The sequence below is a fragment of the Apis dorsata genome, unplaced genomic scaffold (assembly GCF_000469605.1).
Source record: "Apis dorsata unplaced genomic scaffold, Apis dorsata 1.3 scaffold_943, whole genome shotgun sequence".
NCBI classification, from domain to species: Eukaryota; Metazoa; Arthropoda; class Insecta; order Hymenoptera; family Apidae; genus Apis; species Apis dorsata.
This window is the reverse complement of record NW_006264053.1, coordinates 77,655-92,932: the sequence shown is the minus strand read 5'-3', so window position 1 is coordinate 92,932 and position 15,278 is coordinate 77,655. Positions and strand designations below refer to the sequence as shown.

Sequence of the window (15,278 nt, the reverse complement as noted above, 5' to 3'; positions counted from 1 at the left end):
ATAATATTTTTTAATTATTTAAAAAGTTAAATATTCAAAATTAATATAGAATATAAAATAAAGAAAATTAAATTAAATTCGTACAATTTATTAAATTATATAAAAAAATGAATATTACACAATTTTCAACATAAAATTAAATTTTATAATAAAAATGTTATATGTTATTTTATAAATTTATAATTTTTAATTTATAAAATTTTTGTATTATATGTATATTTTATCTATCAAAATTTAAATTATGAAATATATATTTAATTTTTAAAATTTTAATAAATATCATGTACGATATATAATTTCTATACAAATAAATGTCTTTTTATATGATTTATGATTTGAAAAATAAAAAATTGAAAATTATACAATAATTATCAAAATAATGATTAAATATTAGAATAGCATTGCTTTTTACATTTTAATTTATATTATCTAAAAATGAATCCATATGTATCAAAAATTCACAAGATAAATGACAATAAATTATATGTTATTTAAATTAGTGTATCTCAAACAAAAATATATAGTTTTCTTGTGGAGCGTGAAGGAATTCCAAGGACGGCAACAGATTACAGATTTTTTATAACAATGTGAACTTTCCACGTTTATTTTTATACCATACACAATTTTCAATTTTTACTAATAGATGGCCTTACTAACAGATTTTCGAAATTCTTATCTTTTCTAATTTTGTTGCAACGTAACATAATGGACCATAAACTATTGAATTATAACTATGAATTATAAATTTTAACAATTTGGGAAGAAATTTTTTTTGGAAAGAAATAAATATTAAATATCTTGTCATATTATAGATATTGAAATTATTATTTTTTCATAGATCGATAATTTTATTTTTTTCATGCATATGAAAAATAATAATAGAAATTAAAATAAAAATAATTTTTTAATAATTAATAATTTAATTATTAATTTTAAATAAATTAATTATTAATTAATAATACTTATTGCTAATCATTTTAAATTACTAATAATTGATAATTAATTGTTAATTAATAATTAATAATATTATTATGTATATTAAAAATATATGAATGATACATTTAGTGAATATAGTAAATTTAAAAAAAAATAAATATGTAAATATAAAAAAAATTCTTACCAGCATATTCGGGGAAACAAATGGTGAGTGGAGACTTGCGAATTTTCTCTTCAAAAAGATCCTTCTTATTCAGGAATAAGATAATTGAGGTATCAGTGAACCATTTGTTATTACAAATTGAGTCGAATAGTTTCAAACTTTCTTGCATTCGATTCTGTAATAAACAATGTCACAAACAATAATAATTAATATAATTAATATAATAATGTTAATAATATAGATAAAAAATAAACTATATATATATATATTTAATATATATAAATATATATTTTTTTAATTGTTATAATTAATTATAAAGATATAAAATATCATATTACTGAGATTTAATATCTTAATATCAAATATAATTTATATATATGATAAAATAAAATAAGAGAAAAAAGAAAAGTAAAATAGACAATAATAAAAAATAATACAAAAAAATAAAAAAATTTTTTTTCAAAAATATAAAGAAAATTGCAATTTAAATAATTTGCAAATATTAAAAATCATTTTTTGTACATTTTTGTACGTTTAATATTATATCATAAATTCATTATCATTAAAAATTTTTATTTAAAACAGTATTTATAGCATTTTATAATGTGTCAATATATATAAGAAGAAAAAATTCAAATTGTGATAAGATAAATTTTTAAGAAATTAGTTTAGTAATGAATTAAAATATAAAATATTATTAAAGATTTAATTGCTTTGAATATTTCTAAATATTTAAATATTTAACAAGCGAAAATTAATCTGAAATTGCTTTAATAATATTGATTAATAATAAAATATAATTAATTATTAGTAAAATTAGAAAAATGATAATTAATAAATTATTATGAAAATATTAAAAAATATATTTCTGCAATCAATTAAAATTATAAAATCAATTAAAAAAATTGTAAATCAATAAATTTCACAATTTAACAATTTTATACAATAGTTTAATTTATAATTATTCATTATGTTATTTTGATATATAGCAATATATTTTATTTCTTATTTATCTTGTAAAATATTTAATTAATACCTATAATAAAATTTATTATTATATTATATATATATAGTGTAAAAAATTAACAATTTGTAATTATTTATATAATAAAAATTATATATATAACTTAATATATTAATTTTTTTATTTTTTATTTTTATAATTTAATATAATTTAATTAAATTAGAGTTCAAAAGATTCAAGTTGATATTTATATATGTAGATGAATGCAATTTTATTATTTATGCTATATTTGCATCAATAATAATTAATATTATTGTAAATAATAAAGTTAATTTTGATTGAAATAAAGAAAGAATTCTACAAATTAATTTGATACAATATTCAATGAAATTTTAACAAAAGAAATTTTAGTTATTTAAGAATAAATATAAAAATAAGCAAGATATTTTTCAAGAAAAAAGATAATGTCAGATTAATTCAATAAAAATCATGAAAATAAAAGGAAATCAAAATCTAGAAATATTTAAATTTCTTGATATTTAAAATGTATGTTGATAGATGTTAATAGATGAAAATAGATGAATATGCAATTTTGTTAGAATAGATACAGCTGATATAAAACAAATGTGTAGATTCAACAAAAAAATCAATTTCATCAGATTCTAAGAAGAAAAATAGAAATAATAATAAAATATAAATAAAATATATAGAATATAGCAATATAATTCTAATAATAATCTATGAAATTTGTAAAATATAATCAAAAAGTAATATCTAAATAATTATGAAATAATATATAATATTTAAATAAAACATAATCAACGAATATTTCTATTTTATATAAAAAAATAATTATTACACTAATTAAAATTTTATGAATGAATTTAATATCTTATAGAACAACTAAAGGCAAAATTAAAAAAAAAAAATCAAAAACTTAATTACATTTAATGACAAAAAATATTAAGTAAAAATAATATATACATATAATTAATTATATATGTCTAAGACTTAAGTTTAAAGATTAGAAATAAAATATCCTATGAAAATAATATACAGCATAGACTAGAAAATATGATAAAAATACTGATTAAACATCCATGACTATTTATAATTAAGATTAATTGCAAGAATTAATAAACTTAATCAATTTAAAGTCATTTGTAGAAAAAAGAAAATGTACATATATAAAAATTAAAAAGAGGAAATGCTTTGTTAAAGTATAGAAAATATGATAATGTTAATAGTTTAGAAATATGATAATGTTAATTAATAATTTAGTTTAATAATTAGTTTTGTTAACATAGAGAGTATGATAATGTTAATGGTTTAGTAACATATAATGGAAGAGACTTTAAATAACAACTATAATAAAAATTTATTATATAAATTAAATATGTATAAAAGATTAAAAAAAAATATCTATTTTATAATGTTAATAAAATTAAATAAAATATGAAAATAAATATCAAAATTTGGCCAAAAAAAGATAATGATATAAAAAAAATAACCAAATCAAATAGCTAAATAGAAAAATATGATAATTTGACACCTACAACAATCCAGAAAAAGTATACAATTTATTAGGAACTATAAATGTCGTAGAAACTATTTCTAAATAATAATTTTAAAAATATTACTAAATAAAACAAATCCAGGTATAACAATTTTTGAAAATGAAATAAAGAAAAAAATAATTGCATTTTACAGAATTATTCTTAAGATATCTTTGAAAGACTGATTCTAAAAATTAAAAAAAAAAAAATTGATATACAAAAATTATAGTTGAAGCTTATTTATTAAGCTATAAGCAATTAAAATTTATATTTATATATAAGCAAATAAAATGAGATGGATTATAAAACAACTTTATCTTCATTGTATCTTGCTTTATCTTGGTTTCAGGTAATGCTTAATTAAACTTCAATTATTTTTAACATAATAAATAAATTTCAATTGGTATTTTTATATACCAATTTTTCTGTTTATTTTGATCTCTAAAATTGATTCTTCAAAAGTATTTGGATGAATTTATTAACATATGTGTACATACAACTGCTATTTGGTTTTAGTTTTTTAGATATCAACAAAAATATTTACCAAGTAATTAAATATTAGATAATTTATAGTTTAAGGACTCTAATAATCTTAATTGTAACATTTTCTACAGAAATAATTTCTTAATTAATCTTTAGAAAATTTATTCATCGCTTATTATTTATTAGAAAATATATAATATTAGAAAATCATTATTCAATATTTTATATTATATATATATGTATATTATTTTTCAGTACTTTATAAATTAAAATATTTATAAAGTTTTCGATTACATTATATATATTATATGTTTATTTAGCATAACCAAAACTAATTCATTAAAAAATGAAACAAAATCATCATTTTTGTAAAAATTCAAACCTTTATTCAATATTGATTTGAAGATTTTATGTTTGTTAAATTATTTATACTAATAATTCAAATATTATATATAATAATATATATATATATATATATATATAATAAATTCAAATATTAAAAATTTTAATAAAATGCAGTATTAAAAAATATATATTAATAAATATATTATTATTAAGTTATATTAATATCATTATTATTAACATATACACAATAATGTGAAATAATATTTATTATTATTCATTATATGTACATATCATAAGATTCCGAAAATTTATTTCGAAATATTTATATATCTGACTACATTATTAATATCTCATAGTTCGATGTATCCAAACTTATTTTAAACATATTTCATACTTATACTAAATATTTTAAAAATATAATATATGATATTAAAAATATTTTTACAAATAAATCAAATATATACAGATGATTATAGATAATTATATATAAAATTAGAATATTGACAATGATATTTGAAGATTATCAAAATCAGTAATATATACATCTTTATAAATAATTATAACTTCGTTAATTCCAAAGATATTATAAACGTCTTAGAAAAAAACATTGTAAAAAGTTATATATATAAACAGAATTCCAAAAACTTGATTTATATTACATACTTGATTATGCGTATATTATTTAATGATATAACTTAATAATACATAATATAAAATTTATATTACTCAATTTACAAATTATACAATTCTAATGACTTGAAAAAAATAAAATTAATATTTCAATTTATTTTATTATTATTTACTTGATATAATACAAAAAATATATATTGAAATCTTTTTTTAAATAAAAAATTTATTGATATTCTAAAAACAAGAAAAAATGAAAGGATTTTTTCAGATGCATCTATAATAATGTTTATAATAAAATTGAAATTTTTTTAAATGAATAAATAATTTAAATAGAATTTCAAATACATTTATTTTTAAAAATAGAATAAAATATCATCGCATTTCAATTAAAAAATTAAAATATATAAAATTTGTATTAATTTATTATAATATATTAAATTTTTATTAATACATAAGATATTATTATCTTTCAGCATTTTTTCGAAAATAGTTAACATATGGAAAATGTGATAGAGAAAAAAATTGTATTATTTTTTGTAAACAATATAATAATTCATATAATTTTTTTGTAGTTACATTTTTTTGGAGATTTTAATTTTTAACTGAAGAAATTATTCTAAATTTTGTTATATATTTTTTATATATGAAAATATTTCAAAACAAATTCAAGCATGTGTCACACAATAACTTTCAAGATCATTTAAAGTCATAAGATCAGAATAATTTAATCATTTTATAAAATTTATAAATTTATCTTATGATAAGATTATATAATGTAAACATTATTATTATTAATTATTATTATCTATCACAATATTTATTTTTGCTTAGTTTTTCATAAATTCATTCATTATTTATATTTATATTTTATTTATATTTTGTAAATAAGAATAATTATCTTGCATATAATTTTGTACATATTCTATATATTTAAAATATTTAATTTATTCTACATATTTAGAATATTTAAGAATTTGATCTATCGCGATACATATTTGATGTAATCATAATAATTTTTTATTTAATTGAATAAAAAATAGACATGGGTTTATTGTGAATGTCAAAATAAAAAACAAAAAACATTGATATATATAAAGAATACAAACTAACGAAAATTATTTTGATAATGTTTAAAAACATTTGAAATGGAATATTAAGAAGAAAATGTTACAGCCGATCGAAAATAAAAAATAGCAAATTTTAAAAAAGAATCAACTATTTTAATAAAAAGAATGATTAAAAAGATGATTGATAAGAAATATGATATATCACCTATTTTAATTCATAAAATTTTAAGAACGATTACAAAAACTTTATAAGTCATAAAATACAAGAATTGCAATCAAATAATCTATCAAACTTTTGTAATTGGTTAATAATAAATAAAAACGATCATAATTGTTATAAATAAATTCTTTGAATAAATGAATTCAACAATAATAATGACAAATATCTAATTTATCAAATATATATGAAAAATTGAAAATTCAGTATTTCAAATGTATTTTCGTATAAATATTTAATATAATATTATTGATGATATATTAATAGGATCTCATTTTTGTAATGAAGCGTTAAATAGAAATAAATATTTTTAATTTTTGAATAATAAATTTATATGTTATAATCATTATTGCAATTGTATAAGATACATTCTTTTAACAAGATGTAATATTATCAATTGTAAAATAGTGAGAAATTTTTTACATAAATTTATGAATAAAAGAATAGAAGAATAGAAACTAATAGATTTGTAGAATTATTACTAAGATCTTCAAATCTGATATTTATTAATTTTTTTATGAAATTACATAAAGATATTATTTACCGTTAAGAGATATAAGAGGATTTAAAAACAAAAATAGTAAAATAAAAGTCAATAGAAATTTATATCAATAATCTGTATCAAAAGATGCTACTAATAAGAAAAAATCTTCAATCTTCAAATTCAAAAAATTTTTAAATTTTGGAAATAGTACATAAGCATTACGCAATTTTTTTTACTGTTCAAAATTTTCTCTGAGAGAATAAAATTGATTCATGAAAATTCAATTATTTTTTGATTTTATATTATAATTCATAAAGTATAATTTAAAATCACAATATCTCCTTCTTCTCATATATATACTTCTTTATTCTTTATCACTTTTAAAAGTTTTTCATGTGTAAATGGATGTATATTATTCACAAATTTATGAAGTTGTCTAAACAATGAAAATTCTAATGTAATATTAATTAACATCTCATTATTATTATTATTAATCATAATGTAATCATAATAAACAAATAATATTTGCAAGATTTATGTAAAGCATTTTCATGTTTATTAGAATCTTCATATATTTATTATTGATATTTATAATAGAACAAAGAAACTACTACAAAGAAATTTAATTATTATAATATATATATTTAATTATTATTATAATATAAATTTTTTAATATTTCTTATTGTTAATAATTCTTCACTAATCAACACTATCAATTCCTTCATTTCTATTAATAAAATCAATGTATAGAATTTTATTCATTACTCATTTTGTTGTTAATTAAAATAGAATTCATAATATTTAATAATTTATTATATGATAAATATTTTTTTTTTTTCGTTTTTTGCTTAATATTTGCTTGATTCAAATCGGATAATTATATATATATTATGAAAATCTCAGAAATCTCTCTTGCGTATACAATATTTTATATCATATATACAATGAGATCCAGAATTTCTTTTTCCAGATTATTGTATATAACAAGACAATAAAAAAAATGTAAAAAAAATTTCTTTTATAATTATTGAAACTATTAGTTGTGAATTGTGAAAAAATGAATTTAAAAAAAAATTATAAATTTTGTTTAAAATATTTTTCTAATTATTACGTAAATAATTGATAAATATTTTACTAAATAGTAATATTAAAAGAAATAATTTTTATCCAAAAACTTTTCCTCTATTTCTTTATATATATATATATAATAATTATATATTCTTTTATATATATATAATAATTTGTAAGTTATAATATAAAATCGAAAAATAATCAATTTTTCAATTGGCTCAATTTTATTCGCTTAAAGTGATTTTAGACAACAAAAAAAAAAATGCGAGTTAGGAATTTTTTTTTATAAGAAATATGTTATTAAGAAATATTTTTTTATAAGAAATATGTTATTAAAAAATATTTCTTTATAGGAAATATATTATTTATTAAAAGAAAAAAATTATTATTATCAAAATTTAATCATGTAATTAATAATTTAATTTAATGAACAGTATTATTACGAAATGATTGAATTATTTATCTCATTTCTGACCTTAATATATAACTTTATAAAGAACTATACTATACTATATTACTATAGTATATATTTTGTTCTTAAATATCATATAAAATAATTTATAGTATTTCATTTAAAAAATTGAAGATCACGAAAAAAGTGCAATTATAAAAAATTTATATGAATCAGCATGTTGTTTACAAAAAACAATATAAATTTTTCTTTTATAAATTTCTTTTTATATTTACAATTTTTTAAAAAAAATATTGATAAAAAATACGTATATATATATTATATATATATTATATGGTTAATGAATATCTAATATCAAATTTTCGATGCAAAGATGGCCATTAGTTATATACAATTACAAAAAAACTGGACATTGGAAAAAAGGAATTATCGATGTAATAAAAAAAATTGCCGAATTTGAAAGTCTAAAGAATAGAAACAAGTGTCACTAACTATTTAAATTGTTATTGTTATATAAATTTAAAAATATAAAATATTAAAATAAGTTATATATATTATATATTAATTAACATTAAGATTTTTAATCTATTCATTCATTCAAAGTTTAAAATCCTTTATATGATTCTTTAGTAGATATATAAGTATCAAAGTGTAATTTAGGCTTCCTTGACTTCTTAAATTACTCTATTGTTACAAATTTTATTATTATCATGTATCAAGTATCTTTTCGTTTTTATATGCAATGACACATTATAACTTTATATTACATTCATTTAAATGAACTACTGAAAACAATTATATCATTTTGAAAAAACTTTTTGTTCTAAATTATAAAACAAAGCAAAAATTGAAATGATATAAATATATAATGATATATTGATATAAATATTAAATTATATATCAATATAAATTATGATAATTTATTTATTATGATAAATTATGAAAAATATTTGATAATCTTAATAAGATAAAGATTTAACTTAGCTCATAATATACTATTGTATATCGTTAAATTATAAATTGAATACATTATATTTCTTTTTTAAGTAATAATTTACAACTTCATCTAGAGAAAAATACATAAGCATGACAAATTAATTAATGACATTATAATATAGAGATTAAATAGTTAGCAGTTATCAATAATTTAAAATGCAATAACAATATAATACTAGATGTTCTAAAATTCAAATAATTAATATAATTCATATAATTCAATAATTCATCTATTTCTTTATTTAAGAAGCTTATAATAATTTGTTACTATTTAAATTTATTATTGAATATTTATGAATTTTTAATTTTAATTTCGAATATTTTTGAATTTTTTTTTTGTATAGTTAAAGAGTTTATAAAAGTTTAAAGTAAGAAAATGTTTATAAAAGAGAAATTTATAAAAGTTCATATATTTTTAATATATTCTATAATATAAAATATTTCTTCTATACTCTTTCTTATTGTAACTTTTCAAATATACATATAAAATGATATATCTGAAATAAATTAAGTTCATAACAAATATTTATTTATTTGTGACTAGCTTGCAATTATTTGAAAACAGATTATATGTATATGTATTATAAAATACTTATATATATAAAGATTTATATGAAAATGAAAAACAAAAAAGAAAAAAAAACATAAAAGTATACAAAAATATCAGTTGAGATTTATTTATTAATTAAAATTTGTATTTTATGAAATAAAAAGAAGATAGAATGAAACAACGAACAACAAAGATTAATCTTAATTTATTTTATTTTATTTTCATCTCATTTTATCTATATATATATAGATACATATAATACAAATTTAAATTTGCTTATAACTAATAATAAATAAGTCTCAATCAATATTTTCGTATATCAATTTTTGTGTTTATTTTAATCTCGAATCGATTCTTTAAAGAAAATAAATATCTATAATCACTAAATATACATTAATATGTATATATAATATCATTAAATATACATAAATATAAATATATTAATATACATCGTAGCAGAACGATATTTATTTTACCATAAATGTATTAATTCATAAATAATTATATATACATGTATTTCATTCTATTTTAGTTTAATTTATATTTAATTATAAATGATTTCTGAATAAAATGATAGCGCGTCTTATAATTTTTAATATTTTTCAAAAATTCAATTTTCAATAATTCAATATCTAAATTTAAATTTCACATATATATTTATATAAAGTATTCTTTATTTAATAATATAGAAGAAGATTAAATAAAGTTAATATTTTTTTTCTATAAATTTTATAAATGGATGGATAAAATAAGAAACAATCTGAAGAAACAAATTAATGAAAATAAAATTTTTTGATAAATTTTATGTTAAATTTGAATTTAATTATAAAAATTATTTTAGATTTTGTAGATAAATGAATACAAAATATTAATTTTGTAATATATTTGAGAAACAATATAGAAAATTTTTTTTAATATTTTTATCAAATCCATTGTACAATTATATTTTTTCCTATAAAGTCAAAATTTGATTTATTATCTTTTTTTTTTTATTGACATATATCGCTCTGAAGTTGTTCTATTTTTAATTTAAAAAAAAAATTTATAAAAATTGTTATCTTCAAATAGAAACCTAATAAAAAATGTTATGGTTTTTCGAATATTAAGAAAAAATATTTTTTAATAATATTTTTTAAATCTTTATATACAGTGAAACTTATTTATGTACAGTGAATTTCAAAATAATCTTATCTTAAAAGAAAAGAATCCTATGATTATAAATTAAATTTGACTTAATATATATTAAGGAAAAGAATAGCACTATTTTATTATAATATAATAAAGTTGATAAAAATATTGAAAAAAAAGTTCCTATATTTTACGATTTTGTGAATATAGCAAAATTCAATGTTTGCATTATCTTCAAAATTGCAAAATTTAAAGTAATAGATAATTTTTACTTATATTATTAGATAATTTTAAACTAAATTCAAATTTAACATATAAAAAAAAAACATTAAAAATATTTTTATTTTGGATTTATCCTATCCATTTTTCACATGAACAGGTAAAATTTTTAGAGAGAAAAAAAAATATTAATTAAAATTGATTTTTTTCTATTATTATTAACAAAAAATACTTTATATAAATGTGTATAAATAATTTAGATAAATTGCATTATTTTGAAAAAAATGAATTGAAATGACAAGATATGCTATCATTTTGTCTGGCAATATAAAACAATTTTAGAAAATAGTATATATGATTAACCAATTTTTGAAAAAAATAATTCTTATTATTTTGAATCGTGAAATATTTGTGAACATCTGTATAAATATATATATTATAAATATAGCAAAATGATGATATTATGATATTAAATGATATCTTAAAATCAATAAAACCAACAAGATATATTCTTTTTTATTATAATTATCATGCATTATAAAAAAAATATAATAAATAAAAAAAAAGAATAATAAAAAATATTATATATATATAAAATTAAAAAAAAAGACTATAAAAATATATATTTATATAAATAAATATGAGATATGCATATTAATTAAAAATATTATAATTTATAATATATAAATTGCAATGAACTATTTTCTTATATATGATCAAATTTAACTATAGTTTAACTATAGTTTAACTATAGTTTAACTTAAAATTTGCAACAATAATTACCTCAAAAAATATTTTTATAATTTATTATTATATTGTATTATATTTGAAGTATATTTAATGTTATTATATTATTTGATTTATTTTTATTCCAATTATGTCTATTTATTGCTAAAATATATTTTTAAAATTTAATACACATTATTTATTAATATTTTTAATAATATTTTTGATTATAATATAAAAAGATTTTTATTGATATGATATTATATCAATTTCCATATTATAAAAATTTCTTAATAAAATATTTCTTAAAATATTAAAAATTATTTGTTGAATGTAAGATAAGAATGTTAAGATATAAAAATTTGGTTATAAAAAAGTTAAATTTATTTTATTAATGTTATTTTTTTTAATAATTTTTTTTTAATTTTAATTATTATTATTAAAAATTAAATTATTATTATTAATTTTTTATTTTCTAATCATTTATTTCTTATTTCTGCTCACTAATATTCATCATTGATTTTCTACTTTTTATTATCAATATTATAATAATAAAATTTCTTTAAAATTTCTATAAAACAACAAAATATATAAAAATTATTATTATTATTAATTCTTTATTATTAAAAACGAAGTTTTGAGAATTTCAATTCTTACCGTCGTTTCATCTTCATGTAAAACCTGGTCATATTCAGACATCGCGACACAAAATATGATCGCAGTGACATCTTCAAAACAATGGATCCATTTCTTACGTTCACTTCTTTGACCACCTACATCAAATAATCTGAAAAAAATTATTATAATAATAAATAAAGATTCAAAATTTATAGAATAATTAAATAATTAATTTCTATATTGTTATTATTATTTTAAATTGTTCTGACTTTTGAAATAATTATTCCAATACATTAAATTTATAAAATTATTTTAAATATTTATCTTTACTAATTATTAATTGATAACTCAAATTATTATATTTTAGTTACTTAATTGATTATGTTGTATAAAATGAATTTTCATATATTATTTTTGTATTTAAGAGATTATATATTATAAATTTTAATCACAAATGTATGCTTTATCNAAATATAATATATAAATAATATAAAATAAACATAATGTTAATAATATTACACATGTACATATAAATTAAATTTAATATTTATGTAAATTCTTTTTGCATGATATAATGTGTACAAATATTTCTTAATAGAACAAGAATTTAAAGAAGAATGTTTCTCAATTTCTTAAATTATCAAATTAGTGATTCATGCTTAATCATTCATAAGTCGTTGCTCTTTCTTTGTTCTTTATTGTCCTTCTTTATTTAATTTCTTTATTTTATTATTAAAATCATTATATTATCATTGATTATCATAAATCATTGATATAAATAATTTCAATTTTTATTACTAAAATTTTTATTATTAAAATACCTTAAAATCATTTTTTAAACAGTTTTTTGTTTTACAATTAAATCTTTTAAAATAGATTATCCATTCTATATATAAAATTGAATATATTGTAATTTTTAAATAAAAATACAATTTTATGATTTAAAATAAATTTTAAAATAAATTTAGAATTAAGTTATAAAAGCTATAATTATTTCTAAAATTCTATTCCTATATAATTGATTTATTATTTGTGTAATTATATAAAATGTATTATATGTGTATAACAGAAATTAAAATATTTTTTTTCATAACATCATGGTATTTATAAATAAATTCAAAGAAAATTGGAATATAAAAAAAGAAAATATATAACAATAGTTCCATATATGAAAGTAAATAATTAAAAATATATATCATAATATAAAAATATGTATTATTTATCGTGTTTTTTATTATATATTTTAATTTTATATATAATTTATATATTTTTTATATTTATTATTTATTTTAAATAATTTAGCAAACAAGATTTCATTTAAAATATTTTAAAATTAGTAGATATTGAAAAATATAAAAAAATAATCATCATAATCCATTTTTTAAAAATAAAAATTTGTAGCAATTTTAAAATTCTAAAATATAATAATATTTTAAAATTTTATAAATTTAATATTTTAAAAATTTATAAATCTATTAAATATTATTTTTATTTATCTTATGTACATATATGAAATATTTTTTTTTTATTACTTACTTGAAATTAAGATTCTTGAAGGAAAAATGGACTTCCACTATGCCCGTTGTTTTGACACGAGTTCTTAAAATATCTTGCTCCGTAGGTTGATAATCCCTTGCTCCTAATCGGTCTAAATCATCCAGAAAACTAAAATTTCAAATAAAAAAGGAAATGTTGATTAAATTTTTAAAAAATTTTTAAAATATCAAAAATTGAAAAATTTTAAGAATTATGTTTTTGTTATAATTAAGAATTATATCTAAGAATTATGTTTTATAATATATATAATATCTATAACAATACAAAATTTGTTTTTTTATTAATTTAATAAATTTAAAATAATTTTATAAATTAAGTAAATTTAAATTTAATTACAATAAATATATATTGATAGAATTGATAAAGAAAATTACGTTAATTTAAAAATCAAATAAATTTTATATAAAAACTATATTTTTTATTATGATTATAAATTTATTAAGTTTGTATTAATTATAATTTATATTTATTTTTATTTAATGTAAAATATGAAAAATTTATAATAAAAGTAATAAATGTATGTATATTAAATAAGAATATCAATAAATATTTTTAAAATTTTAACAGAATTCTTTTTATTTGAAATTTTAATCAAAGAAATGAATTTTTTCAATTTCTAAAATCTTATAAAGATAATAAATAATATATATACATATATACATGTATTCCTGAGAAACATCCTAGACAATTTAATTTCTAGAAAATCAATTTTAGAAATCAAAACGATATAAAAAATAGTATACAAAAATATTGAAGTTTATTAAGTTATGAGCAATTTAAATTTTCATTAAATAAAAAGAGATAGAAACAGATCGAGACTGCTATATGATGGAAATAAAATCTCATTCTAATTCTATCTTTTTTTATCTATGTAAACTTCAATTATTAATAAATTGGCCTCAATCAACATTTTATATCAATTATGTTTATTTTGATTCCTAGAACCGATCTTTCGTATATATTTTTATATGTTTTGAATAATTCAAGAATTACATGAAGGTCAACATTAATTTTTTTTAATAGATTGTATAATTTTTATTGGACTAATTAATACAGCTTGTTATTTCTTAGAAAAAGATATTGCTATTATATCGAAAAAAGTATAATAATAACTATTTAAAATATTATATTATATATATTATAATAATAACTATT

The 15,278-nt window shown here is 15.1% G+C and overlaps 1 protein-coding gene across 1 annotated transcript in view; it reads right to left on the bottom strand.

The window, feature by feature from the left end:
• The window catches only part of LOC102670865 (guanine nucleotide-binding protein G(o) subunit alpha), an 84,816-nt gene that overhangs the window by 1,804 nt on the left and 67,734 nt on the right, over positions 1-15,278 (bottom strand). The window contains exons 5-7 of the mRNA XM_031514249.1: positions 14,103-14,231; positions 12,606-12,735; positions 1,121-1,274 (exon numbers count right to left, since the gene is read on the bottom strand). Of these exons, the coding sequence (XP_031370109.1) occupies positions 1,121-1,274; positions 12,606-12,735; positions 14,103-14,231 (413 nt within the window). The remainder of the gene's footprint in view (positions 1-1,120; positions 1,275-12,605; positions 12,736-14,102; positions 14,232-15,278) is intronic.